A 17833-nucleotide genomic window follows, 5' to 3' on the forward strand; every position below is an offset into this window, starting at 1 on the left:
TAGGTCGACAAGAGCACGTACTGCTCGTGAGTGGTATGGAAATTCGGTCTTGTCAATCATGTTGTTAGACAACAATGAGCCTGCGAATTATGCAGAAGCAATGTTGGGCCCGGATTCCAACAAATGTTTAGAGGCCATGAAATCCGAGATAGGATCTATGTATGAAAACAAAGTATGGACTTTGGAAGTATTACCTGAAGGCCGAGAGGCTATTCAGAACAGATGGATCTTTAAGAAGAAGACGGACGCGGATGGTAATGTGGCCATCTATAAAGCTTGACTTGTGGCAAAGGGTTTTTCAGAAGTTCAAGGAGTTGACTACGATGAGACATTCTCACCCGTAGTGATGCTTAAGTCCGTCCGAATCATGTTAGCAGTAGCTGCATTTTTCTATTATGAAATCTGGCAGTTGGATGTCAAAACGGCGTTCCTTAATGGGTTTCTTAAGGAAGAGTTGTATATGATGCAACCCGAAGGTTTTGTCGATCCAGAGGATGCTAACAAAGTATGCAAGCTCCAACGATCCATTTATGGATTGGTGCAAGCATCTCGGAGTTGGAATCGGCGTTTTCATGAGTTGATCAAGGCGTTTGGGTTTATACAAGTTGTTGGAGAAGCTTATATTTACAAGAAAGTGAGTGGGAGCTCTATGGCGTTTCTAATATTATATGTGGATGACATATTGCTGATTGGAAACAATATATAATTTTTGGAGAGCACGGAGGATTACTTGAATAAGAGTTTTTCAATGAAGGACCTAGGATAAGCTGCTTACATATTAGCCATCAAGATCTATAGAGATAGATCAAAGCGCCTAATAGGACTTTCACAAAGCACATACCTTGATAAGATTTTGAAGAAGTTCAAAATGGAACAATCCAAAAAGGGGTTCTTGCCTGTGTTACAAGGTATAAAGTTGAGTAAGACTCAATGCCCAGTTACTGTAGAAGATAGAGAAACGATGAGTGTTGTCCCCTATGCTTCAGCCATAGGGTCTATCATGTATGCAATGCTGTGCACACGACCGGACGTCAGCCTAGCCATAAGTATGGCAGGCTGGTTTCAAAGTAATCTAGGAATGGAGCACTGGAGAACGGTCAAGAATATTCTGAAGTACCTGAAAAGGACTAAATAAATGTTCTCGTTTACGGAGGTGACGAAGAGTTCGTCGTAAAGGGTTACGTTGATGCAAGATTCGACACTGATCCGGATGAATCTAAATCACAAACCAGTTACGTATATATTCTCAATGGGGTGCGGTAAGCTGGTGCAGTTCCAAGCAAAGCGTCGTAGCTGATTCTACATGCGAAGCGGAGTACATAGCAGCCTCGGAGGCGGCTAAGGAGGGTGTCTGGATGAAGCAGTTCATGAAAGATCTTGGAGTTGTGCCGAGCGCACTGGATCCAATAAATACGTTCTGCGACAACACTGGTGCCATTGCTCTAAACAAGGAACCAAGGTTTCACAAGAGGACCACACACATTAAACGACGCTCCAAAGCCATCCGCGATTACATCGAGGAGGGGGACATGAATATTTGCAAAATGCACACGAATCTGAATGTTGCAGACCTGCTCACTAAGCCTCTTCCACGAGCTAAACATGACCAACACCAGAACTGTATGGGTGTTAAATTTGTTACGTTGTAAATCACATAGAGATGTGATGCTAGATTATTGAGTCTAGTGCAAGCGGGAGACTGTTGGAAATATGCCCTAGAGGCAATAATAAAATATTTATTATTATATTTTCTGTTATAAGATAATTGTTTATTACCCACGCTATGATTGTATTGAATGGAAACACAAATACATGTATGGATACATAGACAAAATACTATCCCTAGTAAGCCTCTAGTTGACTAGCTCGTTGATCAAAGATGGTTAAGGTTTCCTAGCCATAGACAAGTGTTGTCATTTGATAATGAGATCACATCATTAGGAGAATGATGTGATGGACAAGACCAAACTAAAAACGTAGCTTGTGATCATGTAATTTTGTTGCTATTGTTTTCTGCATGTCAAGTATACATTCTTATGACCATGAGATCATGTAACTCATTGACACCGAGGAATACCTTGTGTGTATCAAACATCACAATGTAACTGGGTGACTATAAAGGTGCTCTACAGGTATCTCCGAAGGTGTCCGTTGAGTTAGCATGGATCAAGACTGGGATTTGTCACTCCGTGTGATGGAGAGGTATCTCGGGGCCCACTAGGTAATACAACATCATAAACAAACCTTGCAAGCAATGTGACTAAAGAGTTAGCCACGTGATCTTGTATTACAGAACGAGTAAAGAGACTTGCCGGTAACGAGATTGAAATAGGTATTGGGATATCGATGATCGAATCTCGGGCAAGTAACATACCGAAGGACAAAGGGAATGATATACGTGATTAACTAAATCCTTGACATAGAGGTTCAACCGATAAGATTATCGTAGAATATGTAGGATCCAATATGGGCATCAAGGTCCCGCTATTGGATATTGACCGGAGAGTGTATCAGGTCATGTCTACATAGTTCTTGAATCCGCATGGTGTGCACACTTAAGGTTCGGTGACATTTCTGTATAGTTAAGTTATAGATGCTAGTGACTGAAGGTTTTTAGGAGTCCCGGATGAGATCCGGTACGTCACGAGGAGCTCCGGAATGGTCCGGAGGTAAAGATTGATATATAGGAAGTCCTGTTTTGGTCACGGGAAAAGTTTCAGGCTCATCAGTAGTGTACCGGGAGTGCCGGAAGGGTGTCGGGGTGCCACCGGGAGGGGTGTAACGACCCTAGGGCCTCATGGGGGCAAGAGAGGAGGCAAACCAGCCCCTAGTGGGATGGCCGAAGCCTCCCCTAAGGGCCCATGCGGCTGGAGTGGAGGAATAAGGTAAAACAAAAAAGGTGGAAAAGGTTTCCACATGGGAGGGGAATCCTACTAGGAGTAGGATTGGAGTAGGACTCCCTCTCCTCCCACTTCGGGTGACCCAAGGGGAAACCCTAGGGGCCGCCGGCCTCCCTCCTCTCCTCCTATATATACTATAGTCCTTTGAGGGTTTTGGGATACAACAATTTCAGCCACGTGTTGCCCTCTCTTTAGATCGTAGTTCCTCCTCTCTAGTTCAATAGTGCTTAGGCGAAGCCCTGTTGGAATAGCACCACCACCATCACTGTCACGCCGCCGCACTGCCCGGAAACTCATCTACCTCTCCTCCCCTCTTGCTAGATCAAGAAGGCGGAGATCGTCATCCAGCTGTACGTGTGCTTAACGCAAAGGTGCCGTTCGTTCGGCACTAGATCGGGACGGATCGAGGGACGACTTCGATTTGGTCACGAAGACGTTCGACTACATCAACCGCGTTTCTTAACGCTTCCCGCTTAGCGATCTACAAGGGTATGTGGATCCGATCTCCCCTCTCATAGATGATCATCACCATGATAGGTCTTTCGTCTGCGTAGGATTTTTTTTATTTCCCATGCTACGTTCCCCAACATTATGATTGTCCAAATGACTGAGAACATATTTTGCTGATTGTCAATAAGGTTTATGCTTCACACTCCAATAATTTTGAATGGATTGTTACTTGTTTATGAGGAGATATATGATAAAATACCTGCTGCAATGCTATTATTCATGATGCTCTCATGTACGTATTTTGTTTTTATCGACTTCTCCCTCTCAAATCACGTGGCCATTATTTTCAAGCTCGACTTTCGCTTGAGGACAAGCGATGTCTAAGCTTGGGGGAGTTGGTGCGTCCATTTTTGCATCATGATTACATATTGATATTTGTGTTTTTCTTGTCCATTATTTCCTACTATCATACAGTTCTTATGCCCTTTCTCTCTGAATATGCAAGGTACATCACAAAGAGGGAAAAAATTGGAAACTGGAATTCTGGACCGGGAAACCAAGAAAAAGGCAGAAAAATCACCACTCTCCAAATGACCTGAAACTTCATGGAGATTTTTTATGGAATATTTAAGAGTTATTGGGCCAAAAATATAGCATATGCGGGCCACCTGCTGGCCACAAGCCAACAGGGCACGCCCACCCCCCTGAGCATGCCTTGATGGCTTGTGGGGCCCCTGCAGGCCTCCCAACCCCCTCTTCTCCTATATGATGTGTTTTGACCTAGAAAAAAATCATAAGCAACCTTTCGGGGTGAAGCGCCGCCGTCTCGAGGCGGAAACCTGCGTAGAGGCCCTTTTGCTCTCTGACAGAGAGATTCTGTTTGGGGAATTCCCCTCCGATAGGGGGAAATTGAAGCCATCATCATCACCAACGCTTCCTCCTTCGTGCGTGGACCAATCTTCATCAACATCCTCACCAACAACATCTCATCTCCAACCCTACTTCATCTCTTTTATTCAATCTTTGTCTGAAAACCTTAGGTTGGTACCCTGGGTTACTAGTTGCGTTGGTTACATCTTGTAGTGGTTGGTTGTTGGATTACTTGGTGGAAAATATTATGTAGTTGATGCTTGTTGGATTACTTGGTGGAAAATATTATGTTTAGATCCTTAATCATTTCCCCAACATTATGATTGTCCAAATGACTGAGAACATATTTTGCTGATTGTCAATAAGGTTTATGCTTCAGACTCCAATAATTTTGAATGGATTGTTACTTGTTTATGAGGAGATATATGATAAAATACCTGCTGCAATGCTATTATTCATGATGCTCTCATGTACGTATTTTGTTTTTATCGACTTCTCCCTCTCAAATCACGTGGCCATTATTTTCAAGCTCGACTTTCGCTTGAGGACAAGCGATGTCTAAGCTTGGGGGAGTTGGTGCGTCCATTTTTGCATCATGATTACATATTGATATTTGTGTTTTTCTTGTCCATTATTCCCTACTATCATACAGTTCTTATGCCCTTTCTCTCTGAATATGCAAGGTACATCACAAAGAGGGAAAAATTTAGAAACTGGAATTCTGGACCGGGAAACCAAGAAAAAGGCAGAAAAATCACCACACTCCAAATGACCTGAAACTTCATGGAGATTTTTTATGGAATATTTAAGAGTTATTGGGCCAAAAATATACCATATGCGGGCCACCTGCTGGCCACAAGCCAACAGGGCACGCCCACCCCCCTGAGCATGCCTTGATGGCTTGTGGGGCCCCTGCAGGCCTCCCAACCCCCTCTTCTCCTATATGATGTGTTTTGACCTAGAAAAAAATCATAAGCAACCTTTCGGGGTGAAGCGCCGCCGTCTCGAGGCGGAAACCTGCGTAGAGGCCCTTTTGCTCTCTGATAGAGAGATTCTGTTTGGGGAATTCCCCTCCGATAGGGGGAAATTGAAGCCATCATCATCACCAACGCTTCCTCCTTCGTGCGTGGACCAATCTTCATCAACATCCTCACCAACAACATCTCATCTCCAACCCTACTTCATCTCTTTTATTCAATCTTTGTCTGAAAACCTTAGGTTGGTACCCTGGGTTACTAGTTGCGTTGGTTACATCTTGTAGTGGTTGGTTGTTGGATTACTTGGTGGAAAATATTATGTAGTTGATGCTTGTTGGATTACTTGGTGGAAAATATTGTGTTTAGATCCTTAATCATTTCCCCAACATTATGATTGTCCAAATGACTGAGAACATATTTTGCTGATTGTCAATAAGGTTTATGCTTCAGACTCCAATAATTTTGAATGGATTGTTACTTGTTTATGAGGAGATATATGATAAAATACCTGCTGCAATGCTATTATTCATGATGCTCTCATGTACGTATTTTGTTTCTATCGACTTCTCCCTCTCAAATCACGTGGCCATTATTTTCAAGCTCGACTTTCGCTTGAGGACAAGCGATGTCTAAGCTTGGGGGAGTTGGTGCGTCCATTTTTGCATCATGATTACATATTGATATTTGTGTTTTTCTTGTCCATTATTCCCTACTATCATACAGTTCTTATGCCCTTTCTCTCTGAATATGCAAGGTACATCACAAAGAGGGAAAAATTTAGAAACTGGAATTCTGGACCGGGAAACCAAGAAAAAGGCAGAAAAATCACCACACTCCAAATGACCTGAAACTTCATGGAGATTTTTTATGGAATATTTAAGAGTTATTGGGCCAAAAATATACCATATGCGGGCCACCTGCTGGCCACAAGCCAACAGGGCACGCCCACCCCCCCGAGCATGCCCTGATGGCTTGTGGGGCCCCTGCAGGCCTCCCAACCCCCTCTTCTCCTATATGATGTGTTTTGACCTAGAAAAAAAATCATAAGCAACCTTTCGGGGTGAAGCGCCGCCGTCTCGAGGCGGAAACCTGCGTAGAGGCCCTTTTGCTCTCTGACAGAGAGATTCTGTTTGGGAAATTCCCCTCCGATAGGGGGAAATTGAAGCCATCATCATCACCAACGCTTCCTCCTTCGTGCGTGGACCAATCTTCATCAACATCCTCACCAACAACATCTCATCTCCAACCCTACTTCATCTCTTTTATTCAATCTTTGTCTGAAAACCTTAGGTTGGTACCCTGGGTTACTAGTTGCGTTGGTTACATCTTGTAGTGGTTGGTTGTTGGATTACTTGGTGGAAAATATTATGTAGTTGATGCTTGTTGGATTACTTGGTGGAAAATATTATGTTTAGATCCTTAATCATTATTACTATACCTCTGATCTTGAACATGTTGATGAGGTGTGAGTAGTGCCTATTATTCCTGAGGACATGGGAGAAGTCTTGCTATAAGTAATCATGTAAAGTTGGTATTCATTTGATATTTTGATGATATGTATGTTGTTACTTCTCTTAGTGGTGTCATGTGAACGTCAACTACATGACACTTCACCATGTTATGGGCCTAAGGGAAGTCATTATGGAGTAACAAGTAGATGATGGGTTGCGAGAGTTTCATCAACTTAAACCCCAGTTTATGCGTTGCTTCATGGGGGACTGAGTTGGATCCACACGTTTAATGTTATGGTTAGATTTGTCTTAATTCTTCTTTCATAGTTGCGGATGCTTGCAAGAGAGGGTAATCATAAGTTGGTTGTTTGTTCAAGTAAGAACAACACCTTAGCACTAGTCCACCCCACATATCAAATATCAAAGCAGCAAACGTGAATCAACTCAACATGATGAACATGACTAGACATAAATTCCCATGTGTCCTCGGGAGCGCTTGCTTAATATAAAAGTACTTTCAGGCCCGTCCTTTGCTATAAAAAGGATTGGGCTACCTTGCTGCACCTTTGCTACTATTATTACTTGTCACTTGTTATGAATTATCTTGCTACAAAACTATCTATCATTGTTACTTACAACAGTTGGAGAGAATACCCTGCTGAAAATCGCTTATCATTTCCTTCTGCTCCTCGCTGTGTTCGACACTCGTACTTATCGGAAGGACTAAGATTGATTCCCTATACTTGTGGGTCATCACGAGCCACCAAGGCCAAGCAGACTGCCCCCAAGCCCAAAAAGACTACAAGGGATATACCTGCTGCTGAGAAGAACAAAGCTTCAGTTCCACAGGAAGGAGCAACACCACCCTCCGAGGCAGTAGATGATGATGCTGATGTGACTATGCTAAAAAAGCTCATGCCCTACCTTCGAGAGCATAATGATGCTCACCCTATTGCTAGGAACATGAAGGAGAGGAAGGACCAAGGATTGAGGAAATGGAGATCTGTTGGCCCATACTCCATCAGAAGGAAGACTGCTATTGATGCTCGTTTTCACACCAAGGAGCAACAAGATTTTTATGAGACTGTGTTGCTTGACAAGAATCCAATAGTGAGTGATATAAGGTATGTTGACTGGAAGTATACCAAGGCCAATGAGGGCTACTTCCCCCATATCCATGGGAACTTCATGTTGATGGGCATTGATGAGTTCATCGGGAGAGAGATGACAACAAGGTTGATGTAGACGACCTCCATGATCGATTCCTCCTTCAACAGATTATCGAAAAGGCCTCTAAATGGGATCACGGTGGAACAGAGGCTTGCTGTGGCGGAAAAGGTATTTTGGATGTCTCCCTGTTGGTTTTGGGGTAATTATAAACATACAGAAGTGAAATTAGGTCAGGAGGACGGTCGAGGGAGTCATGAGCCTGCATAGTGCACCCTACCCCTGCGCCATGTGGGTTCGTCGCTCCCTTGTGGCTCTTTTGGCCACCTCCCAAAGTTTCTTGGGTATCTTTATGTCTAAAAATAACCCCCATAAAGTTTCATTGTGTTCGGACTTCGTTTGGTATTGTTTCTCTGAAAAGGTAAAAACACGCAAAAAAAGAAACTGACACTTGACACTGAGTTAATAAGTAAATCTAAAAAAATGATATAAAATAACATATTATTGCATATAAAATATCCAAGATTGATAATATAATAAGATGAAACAATTAAAAATAATAGATGCGTTGGAGACGTATCAGTGATCAAAGCGCCAAGCACCTTGTGGGCGCGATGGAGTAGCGACAGATGAAGAACCGCACGCTTCTCCCTCGTACATGCAAGATGTGTGTCGAAGTGAAGACATCCGTGAAGCGAGGGCGTTAACTATGGAGGAGAGGGGGTGGCGTGCCGTGGAGGTGTTACGACATAAGTGAAAAGATGCCACCAACGCCGAAAAGAGCAGGCGTCATATGTGGCATGAAGGCGGGGGAAGTGTGTGTGGATGCGAGCGACGACCTAGGCAACGCCCGATCGGCGGGAAGTGAGCGGCGACAGTGATGATGACATGGGCTGAGGTATCCGATGTAGATGGTGAAGGAGAAGAATGACCGATGTTGATGTGCCTCCGTCGGACGGGTCAGGGGAGGACAAGGACGGACGTCGCATAGGTTCACTTTGTGTCCGCGACGACGTAAACCCGACTCAAATTTAGACCGACAATGAATCACGAACGAACGAAAAAGGAAAGACCGTCCATTTGTGTTAGCGTGTTGGGCTATGTTTTCTATCTGTTAAAATAGTATGCATACAGATAATATTGCATGGGCGATGGAGTTGTTTTAAAATGGATACGGATAATATTACGTCGACACAATAAAATCTGTATGAATTAATCCAAACGAATGCAGGTACACGAAATGTGTGGGTCCGATGGAGTTGTCCTAAACCCTGCAGCTGGCATCTGCCTCGGTTGCTCAGCCAACCCAAACCCCTCCCTCGGTCCCATCGAAACCCTCACCACCTCCGCTCGGCCTGTTTGTTCACCTCCCCCACCCGCAGCAGCACAATCCTCGCAGCCGCAATCCGCCCCTCGTGCCCTCCTCCTCAGATCTCCAGCCCCCGTCCCGCGCCCTCGCCCTCGCCCTCGCCGCATTCCCATTTCCTCGAGGTAAGGAGCTTCTCCACGAGACCGAATCCAACAGCTCCAGGGTTCGTGCTCTCCCATTTTCTCTAAATCTGTGCGGCGGTGCTTCCCCATCGGGGCCGGATTTGGAATATGTTTCCTTGCGTAGCGCTCGAGGTTAACCCGGCGCCAATCCGATGCCAAGAGTCTCTCCTGGACAGAATGTGGGGGGACTGTGTTTCGGGTCAGGCATGCAGGATGAAGTAGACGTTTGCTATCCTAGCAGAAAATTTGAAATTATGCACCATTGGCCTTAAGATTACCGAAGTTCCCAGGCCTCACGGTGCAGAGACAATCCTCTTGCCGAACCGAACATGGGACTGTGGGTCTACTTAACTTAGGATTCACGATTCAAAACTCTTACCCCAAGTTTGCTCCCCAGCCATATACTCTGTTTATCAGTATCAGTTCATGCGTGAGCGTGACATTTTCTTTCACTTGCTCTCGTTGCAGTCGACTACGATGGGTGCATCTGCAGCTACCGGTATGCAGATGGTGGCGGCACGCCCTTGCATCCCAGCTTGCCAGCGAATGCTTGGGTCGAAATCTGTGGTTTCTGCATTCGGAAGGGCACTCAGCACCAGAACTGGCTTTGCAAGCTGTGTTAAGACTGCGTCAGCAGGACCGCTCATTTCTGTAAGCCACAAGAGGTTTGCCGTCAGGGCGATGTCTCAGGGAGCTGTCCAGGGCCTCCCCATTGATCTCAGAGGTAAGCTACAAGAAGTGTCAATTTGACAGATGGTTATTGGTGTACTTTGGGTTAATGTATCTTAATTGTTTGTTCTTGCAATTTCGGTGCCACTGTTATTAAGAAGCACTACTATATGCTTCAGTTGTGGTTCGGCTATAACACTTAAATTTGTATGCGTCTATGCAATTATACAACTGAGCAAGGTCCAGTTCAGAGTAGCTGAAAATGTGTACCGTGTGTTGCCCTTAGAACCACTATAGATATATTTTCGGCTCAAATGTGCACTAGAAGTATATTATATAAAATGTCTGTCTCACTCCAGAACTGCGGAAGTTCAATCAATATTGCTTCAGCTAAGGTGGCTGGCTGGGAACTTGAGTTAACACGGATCTCACAGGACTTCCAAATTTAGTATTATGTGCGACAAAATACAAGAAAGGAATGCTGAGATAATTCAAATGAAATCCCACTGGAATCTAAAGACGAACACTTAAATGTAATGACACTCGGAAGCAAATCAGCATATCTCGAATATGAAGATTAAAACATACCATTCAAAACTGTTTAGCTACAATGTCACACACATACAGTCTGAATTAAGCTTTGCTTGACCTGGGAGACAAAACTTCCAAATATTCTGTCAAAGAAAACAGTTAACGAAGTAGGTGATGCCATAAAACCTCTCATCGCCACATTGAGCCTATTTATTGTAAATCCCAATCCCTTACATTACTCTACTGGTGCTGCCTTAATCATGGATATTATTTCTGGATTTATGGTCAGGCCGAGCACAACCTTGCAATGAGGCAGCTTCATGCTTTCCCTTCAGAATATTTTTCACCACTGGTCTCTAATGTGCACTACTGTTTCATCGAGTGTCCTTTTCCATTGTGTGGATCCCCATGTCTGCCTAGAGGTGTTCATTTTGACAGTTTGGTCCTTTTGTTCCTCTTTTGAGTGACTCATTAATAAGCTCATGAGAATGCTTATATGGATAATATAGTAATACAGACGTACACATATTTACATGCATGCATTGGTTCTGCCTGAAATTATGATTAAAACACTTTGGAGAGCTAGTCGCGGGGAGCTGCTCTCCAACTTGATGCTTTCTAGTTTGTGTAGATCTAGCCCAAAAGGCAGTCACCTCTCTGACTCTCTCTTATGTTCTATGCCTGGTAGCAAAGTTAATGATAGGGATGTTACTGTACCATCTTTGTTGTTCAGTTCGCAAAATAAAACCCCCAAGAATTTTAAGTTTGCATTGGATTGGGTTGATTTGTATTAGATTCTACTGCATAAAATGCGATGAGAAATTAAACATTGGATTCTTTTTGTTAGTTGCAAGAATATGCGTCTTATTACTATTAAGGTAAACTGATTAGGCTAATTTCTTTATTAGCACTTCACCTCCAGCTTTTTGAGTTATGCAATTTCAGAGCCATAAAATCGATACAACTATTTTTTTAGGAGATGATTTAACCTAAGTTCTGTAAATTGACTAGTTCATGCGCCATTGTTTCAGGTAAAAGAGCATTTATTGCTGGAGTTGCTGATGATAATGGTTATGGCTGGGCAATAGCAAAGGCTCTTGCTGCAGCTGGTGCTGAAATTCTTGTTGGTACATGGGTGCCTGTAAGTTGATCTCTTTCATGGTTCTAAAAGAAGTTGACCTCTTTCATGAAATTTATTCATTTATTGTAGTGGATATTCTGTTGAACAATCTTACAGATCATCTGCATTTGCAGGCACTGAACATATTCGAGACAAGCTTGAGACGTGGAAAGTTTGACGAATCACGGAAGTATGCTCATCTAGTTCTTCTACCCTAATTTTGTTTGTCCACTTCAGTGTTCCTTGCTGGATCTATTGTCCTATCTCTGGTGTTTGACAAGCACTTGATGTAGGCTGCCTGATGGATCCCTTATGGAGATTACTAAAGTCTACCCACTGGATGCAGTTTTTGACTCCCTGGAGGATGTTCCTGAAGATGTAATGCTCATAAGTCATCATTTGGGATATTCTCCTTGTCTGTCACAATTCTGGCTGTATTGACCTTTTCATTTCCGGGTGTAGGTCAAAGCAAATAAGAGGTACGCGGGGTCCTCAAAATGGACTGTGAAGGTAAGTTACGGCATGTCTCTTAAACTCGTACTGGTGATCTACTGAATACCATGCTGCATAAATCTTTTTATCCAAGACCTAATTCCTGCATACTTTCATCTGATAGGAAGTTGCTGAAACTGTGAAGGATGATTTTGGCAGCATTGATATCCTTGTGCATTCTCTTGCCAATGGTCCTGAGGTGAAGCTTCCCATGCACATACAGACATACCCATGCATTCCATTGCTGTCACCATCATCTCACCTCTATTGTTAGCATTTATTTTTTAGTTAACCTCCATTTCACTTCAAAGGTAACAAAGCCCTTGCTGGAGACATCAAGAAGTGGGTATCTTGCTGCAGTTTCAGCATCTAGTTACTCATTCATCTCTTTACTTCAGCACTTCCTTCCCATCATGAATCCAGGTAATAGTCCCTACCAATATGCTTTGTCTGTTCTTTTTTTGTTTTGATGGTGTTATCTTTTGTTGCTGTGCTACCATCTGAATTCTATTTGGCAAGCTCACCGGTATTTATCTAGTACACCTGCTTTTCAATTGGGTTGACCGTTGGATAAAGTACAGATGTCAATGTGAATCTGCATGATGCTTTTTATGAATGATGTGCGCTGCTAAATTGCCACCCCCAAACGAGGGGTACAGAACATGACATTTTCCAGAAATAATGATAAGGCAGCAATATATTTTGTTGTATCAAGACATGCCATACAAACAATATAATTGGTCAATCTGTCTAGTGTTTATTTCATGTTCTAGGTAACTCCATTAAACAAATAGGATAGGCTTGCTTAAAAATATTATCACATTTCTGTAGCTGTGTGGCATATGCATTGCTATGGTAAATAGTGATGGTCTATCAAACAAGCCTATGGCTAGCTTGTTCAGTGGACATTATTTCTGTTAATCAGATGGAAACTATTTGTTCTCACTGTGTATTTTTTTAATATTTAATGAGTGGTGACCCAGCTTACTTTGTTTTGTAATTTCAATATTTAATAGGAGGTGCTAGTATCTCTTTGACATACATTGCTTCGGAAAGGACAATCCCTGGGTAAATCTTCTTCTAGTGATTTCACAGCTATGAAGTGAATTATTTGTTCTTATGATCTATTTGGTGGTTGCTTCGTAGCTATGGTGGTGGCATGAGTTCAGCAAAGGCAGCACTTGAGAGTGATACAAGAGTATGTGCTTCTTCGTGACATGACCCACTATGATGTCAAATAGTGCTTTGTTTTGTGTATATTGATTTCAAGGCCATTTTTTCTAGAGTAATTTTAACATGCTCCCTCTTACCTCTTTTCACATGGGAGGTAAGAAGGTAAGAGTTAATCAGACCACTACTTAATCAAAACAATGGCTCAGATCTATTTTGTACTCTTACCTCATGTAAAAAGGGCAGGTAAGAGGGACCATGCTAAAATTTGCCTTTTTTTCTATGTAGGTTCTTGCTTTTGAAGCAGGCCGAAAGGGCAAAATCAGAGTGAACACTATATCAGCAGGTATCTTCTTTTAATAGAAGGTTAACAAGTTCCTCTTATCAGGAAATCCTTTGGCATAAAGTTTACGTTAGAAAACATCATCTGTGTACTAAATTAACAGATATAGTTTCTATAGCATCCAGCTTTAACAGCTCAGCAGCAGTTCTATTATGCCTGTGCCTTCAGTATCATCATCATTCATGCATTGAATTGGTTCTTTCTTATTTCCTTAGGTCCCCTGGGGAGCAGAGCTGCAAAAGCTATTGGATTCATCGAGAAGATGATCGAGTACTCTTATGTTAACGCACCATTGCAGAAGGAACTCTTGGCAGGTTAAAATTGTCGCTTTTCCCTCTTGCCACTACTCTTTCTCCAGCATCTTGGTGCATCCCTTTCTTCTACAAGTGACTTATAGACCGTCGCATGTTCAACAGAGGAAGTGGGGAACGCAGCAGCATTCTTGGTGTCTCCATTGGCATCTGCAATCACTGGTTCAACTGTTTATGTCGACAATGGACTCAACACGATGGCGCTTGCGGTTGACAGCCCTACTTTGTCTACATAAACATTTTCTTGATTTCTGAATGGGGTGTAGTGAGTTCGAACTGGAGTGGTCTGTCACTGGCCCTATCCAAAACTAGGCTGTTCGTGTAGTTCAACATGAATTTGTGAGAGCGATGGTAGTAGCTTGAGGATAGAAAGTTGCTGAAGCATGGATGATTGTGTGCCGTGCTTTCGGTACTCCGGACTACAAAGTTGTCATGAAGAAATAGAAGTGTGATAGTGCAGTACATTGGTCTGTTATATCATGTTGTGCCTTGGATTTGGAAGAGGAGACAAAAGAAGAAAATGAAATTGAATAAAAGAATTGCATTTTGGTGATTATATCTATTTTGCATTGTTTTAAAACTACAATAGCTTTGGGCCCTCTTTGATTCAAAGTATTCTGAAAGAATTTTGGAGGATTGAAATCCTTGGGATCTTTTCTTGCCTGGTTTGTTTTTGTCCATAGGATTGCAAACCATAGGAATTGTTTTAGGATTTGTTTCTTGTAAATAGGTAATGGTTTATCCGCTCCAACCTCTTGGAAATAATCTTGTGTTTTTCCTAGTAACAATCTTGTGTTTTTCCTAGTAACAATCTTGTGTTTTTCCTAGTAACAATCTTGTGTCAAGTTACATAAATATCGATGTGACAAAACTGAAAACTAGTAACAATCTTGTGTCAAGTTACATAAATATCGATATGACAAAACTGATATGACAAAACTGAAAAGACAACGAAACGCTAGTTTGCGTTTGCACAAAGAAACACAATCAAAACCGAAGAATCCTTGAACTTGACACCAATGCCCGTCATCTGCCTTTGACACCACCACAACAACTATTAAAGAAAAAAATGACGGATCACCTCCTCACCTGAGCTCAATGTGACTCCATCGTTGATATACAACTCTGCGAACCTTCAAAATGATTCACCAATGATGAAACCATTACCGTTGAACGAATTTGATCGAGTCAACATGCCATCGAACTCCAGATCTGACACCATCACATGACTAAGACGTCGAAGGAGGAATCTGCCATCTACGAACCATGTACCTAACACATGATCCACATCTTTCATATGTCGTCAATGCATACCACAATCTGCATTTATTTTCGGACTACCTTTCAAGCTCGACGACGACGACTTTAGAGTAAACACCATCGTAACAGCGGGGCATGAGAGCACAAGTCCACCACACCATCCTTACTTAAACATATTGCTTTCGAAATTCATTGCCAACCACAGGGTCAATCACATTGTCAGGGAAGAATTTAAAAAATCATTATTCAGTGTTGCCAACACCGCCGCTGCCATCATCAAACCAAGACAATGAGCAGTCTAGAAACCAAGCTACTTTGGTCTAAAAACTATCCGCAGCATGGATCTGACAACCCCTTTCATGACCGACGATTGAAGTCGTAGACGAAGAGGAACTCTCCTGACCGGCTGTACTCATGGATCCGCCGGAGGAACTCTCCTGACGAGAGGCACTGGCGAGATCGTCTTTTTTGCTTCAAGAGGAAGAAAGAAAACGCTAGCGTAACTGTATCAATGGTTAAGTATCACATTGTCACTAAACTTATCTAAAAATATTTGAAAATGTTATATGTTCGTGAACACTTATAAACAGCGACGGCGATAGAGGATGGTCAGGATGGATCATGGCCCGTCCTGAGAATTTAAAATAGCTTGTATACGCTAAAAGATAATAAATAAAATAAATGTATATGTAATAATATCATTGTTGTTCCACCTAACCTAGTACCCTAAACCCTAAACCGCTGTCACTGCTTATAAGGATCATGTCTTTAATGGAAATACCAGCAAAGCATTAAGTCGCTGACTGAGAAGAAAGTTGGCCTAAGCTGCAATTTCTCGTCCTCGTAAACAAAACGAGTTGCTGTTCCTTTGAGGAATCGATTCGAGTTCCAGAGGACACGCGTGGAGTGCCACAGTCGCCGGCAGCAGCTCCTCCATCCGATTACACGTGCCCCTCGGCCCTGCCGACCTGGGACACGTCCCCCGCTCGGCTGTACGCATCAGCGCTTCACATTCATCCACATATATACCAGCGTAGAACCTCATCGAAGTAAGACAGGAAACACAAGCAGTGCGTCTGTTCGTGTTGGTTTGATTCAGCGAGCCAGACAAGAGAAAGCGATGCAGGGCGGGAAGAGCTCGAGCGCGGTGGGCGCGGCCAAGGAGGCGGTGGCGAACGTGGGCGCGTCGGCGTGGGCGGGCAAGGAGAAGACCAAGGCCGTGGTGCAGGAGACGGTGAAAAAGGCCAAGGCGCACGACCCGGCGGCCAAGGCGGAGGCGGAGGCCAGGAAGCAGGAGCGGATCCACGAGGTGGAGGCCGCCAAACAGGACGCCATGCGCCACAACGCCGCTGCCAAGGAGCACGCCACCGCCGCGTCCTACCACCCCACCGCCGGCGCCGCCGTGGACCCCCGCGACGTTGAGGTGGAGGGCGCCACGCAGGCGGGGCGCCACAACGCCGCCGCCATGGAACACGCCACCGCCGGCGCCTGCGTGGACGCCCACGACGTCGAGGTGGAGGGCGCCCGGTCGCGCGCGGGGAGCAGCGACGACGGCTACCTGCCGGTGACGGGGGCGGGGCACGCGGTGGGCGAGGGCGGCGGTCACCAATTGCCCGCGCGCGGCACGCCTGGCGGCCGCTCCGCGTGATGACGGGACCCCGTCCGATGTCATATGCGTGTAAACTGGCTTGGCGAATAGCTGGTGTACCTTGTGTGCTTGTCGAGTGTGACCGCTGAATTCAGAGTTCTACTAGTTTTGTACTCTGATGAAGAGCTATACTTATTATGTTGTGATTTGTGAAATGAGTTGTTATATAATGGAGATTGCTCTGGTTCTGAATTCCGATGGATCATGGACATGTTGCAGCTTGACACAAAACATGGATGGATGGATCGAAAACATGTTTGACTGCACAAAACTCACCGGAGGTGTTTGACTGCACAAAACATGCGGCTAAGTTTGCAGAAAATGGCGAAAACATTTCCTTCGCTTTGGTGTCTTTAAGATTATGGATGAATCGAAAATAAGATGACAAATAAGAAATGAGTTATTGATGAGTTACGTTGAAATCTACCTGAAAATAAGAAATTCTCGATGGTACTTTCCAATTCGAGTCAATAATAACAAAAAAATATGACAAATGAAGGTATCAGTGAAATTAAAGATTCTCGGAAAATACCTTCACAAAGGTTCATTTTAGCTAAAGATAACCTCGTCAAACGCAACTAGCATGGAAGCACCAAGTGTGTATTTTGTCCTTAAAAAGAGATAATAAAACATTTATTGTTCGATTGCAAGTTCGCACGCTCTATTTGCTGAGCTATTCAAATGGCTTTTAACTTGTATCCATCCACTTCCGTTGTCAATGTTTTTGGCAATTGGTTAAATGGGATAGATAATAAGTTTAGAACCATTTTTTGGGTAGAAGCGTTTGTCGTTATATGATCGCTGTGGCTGAGTAGAAATGATAATGTTTTAATGATTTGCATGTTCTCTTCCGATGCACATGTATTCTTTGTTCGTGGTCCATCTTACAACGAATGGAGTTTTGAGATCTTTTTATGGAGGCTTGTATGCGACTGGAAAATGCGACGAAGGATATTTTTATCTTACATGGATGGCAGCTTGAT

The 17833-nt window shown here is 43.5% G+C and overlaps 2 protein-coding genes across 2 annotated transcripts; both read left to right on the forward strand.

Annotated features, from left to right (window-relative positions):
• Window positions 1-9134: 9134 nt before the first annotated feature.
• On the forward strand, window positions 9135-14498 carry LOC123395356 (enoyl-[acyl-carrier-protein] reductase [NADH] 2, chloroplastic). Its single transcript, XM_045090349.1, has 13 exons — window positions 9135-9306; window positions 9775-10030; window positions 11538-11647; window positions 11761-11816; window positions 11920-12004; window positions 12089-12136; window positions 12243-12317; window positions 12430-12541; window positions 13135-13186; window positions 13265-13316; window positions 13577-13634; window positions 13847-13945; window positions 14048-14498. The coding sequence occupies exons 2-13, from the start codon at window positions 9784-9786 to the stop codon at window positions 14176-14178; spliced, it is 1125 nt and encodes a 374-aa protein (XP_044946284.1). The 5' UTR covers window positions 9135-9306; window positions 9775-9783; the 3' UTR covers window positions 14179-14498.
• An 890-nt stretch (window positions 14499-15388) lies between these two features.
• Window positions 15389-17092, forward strand: LOC123395358. The gene has a single exon (XM_045090350.1). The coding sequence runs from the start codon at window positions 16323-16325 to the stop codon at window positions 16848-16850; it is 528 nt and encodes a 175-aa protein (XP_044946285.1). The 5' UTR covers window positions 15389-16322; the 3' UTR covers window positions 16851-17092.
• Window positions 17093-17833: the final 741 nt, after the last annotated feature.

Source organism: Hordeum vulgare, chromosome 5H (assembly GCF_904849725.1).
Source record: "Hordeum vulgare subsp. vulgare chromosome 5H, MorexV3_pseudomolecules_assembly, whole genome shotgun sequence".
Lineage (NCBI taxonomy): Eukaryota > Viridiplantae > Streptophyta > Magnoliopsida > Poales > Poaceae > Hordeum > Hordeum vulgare.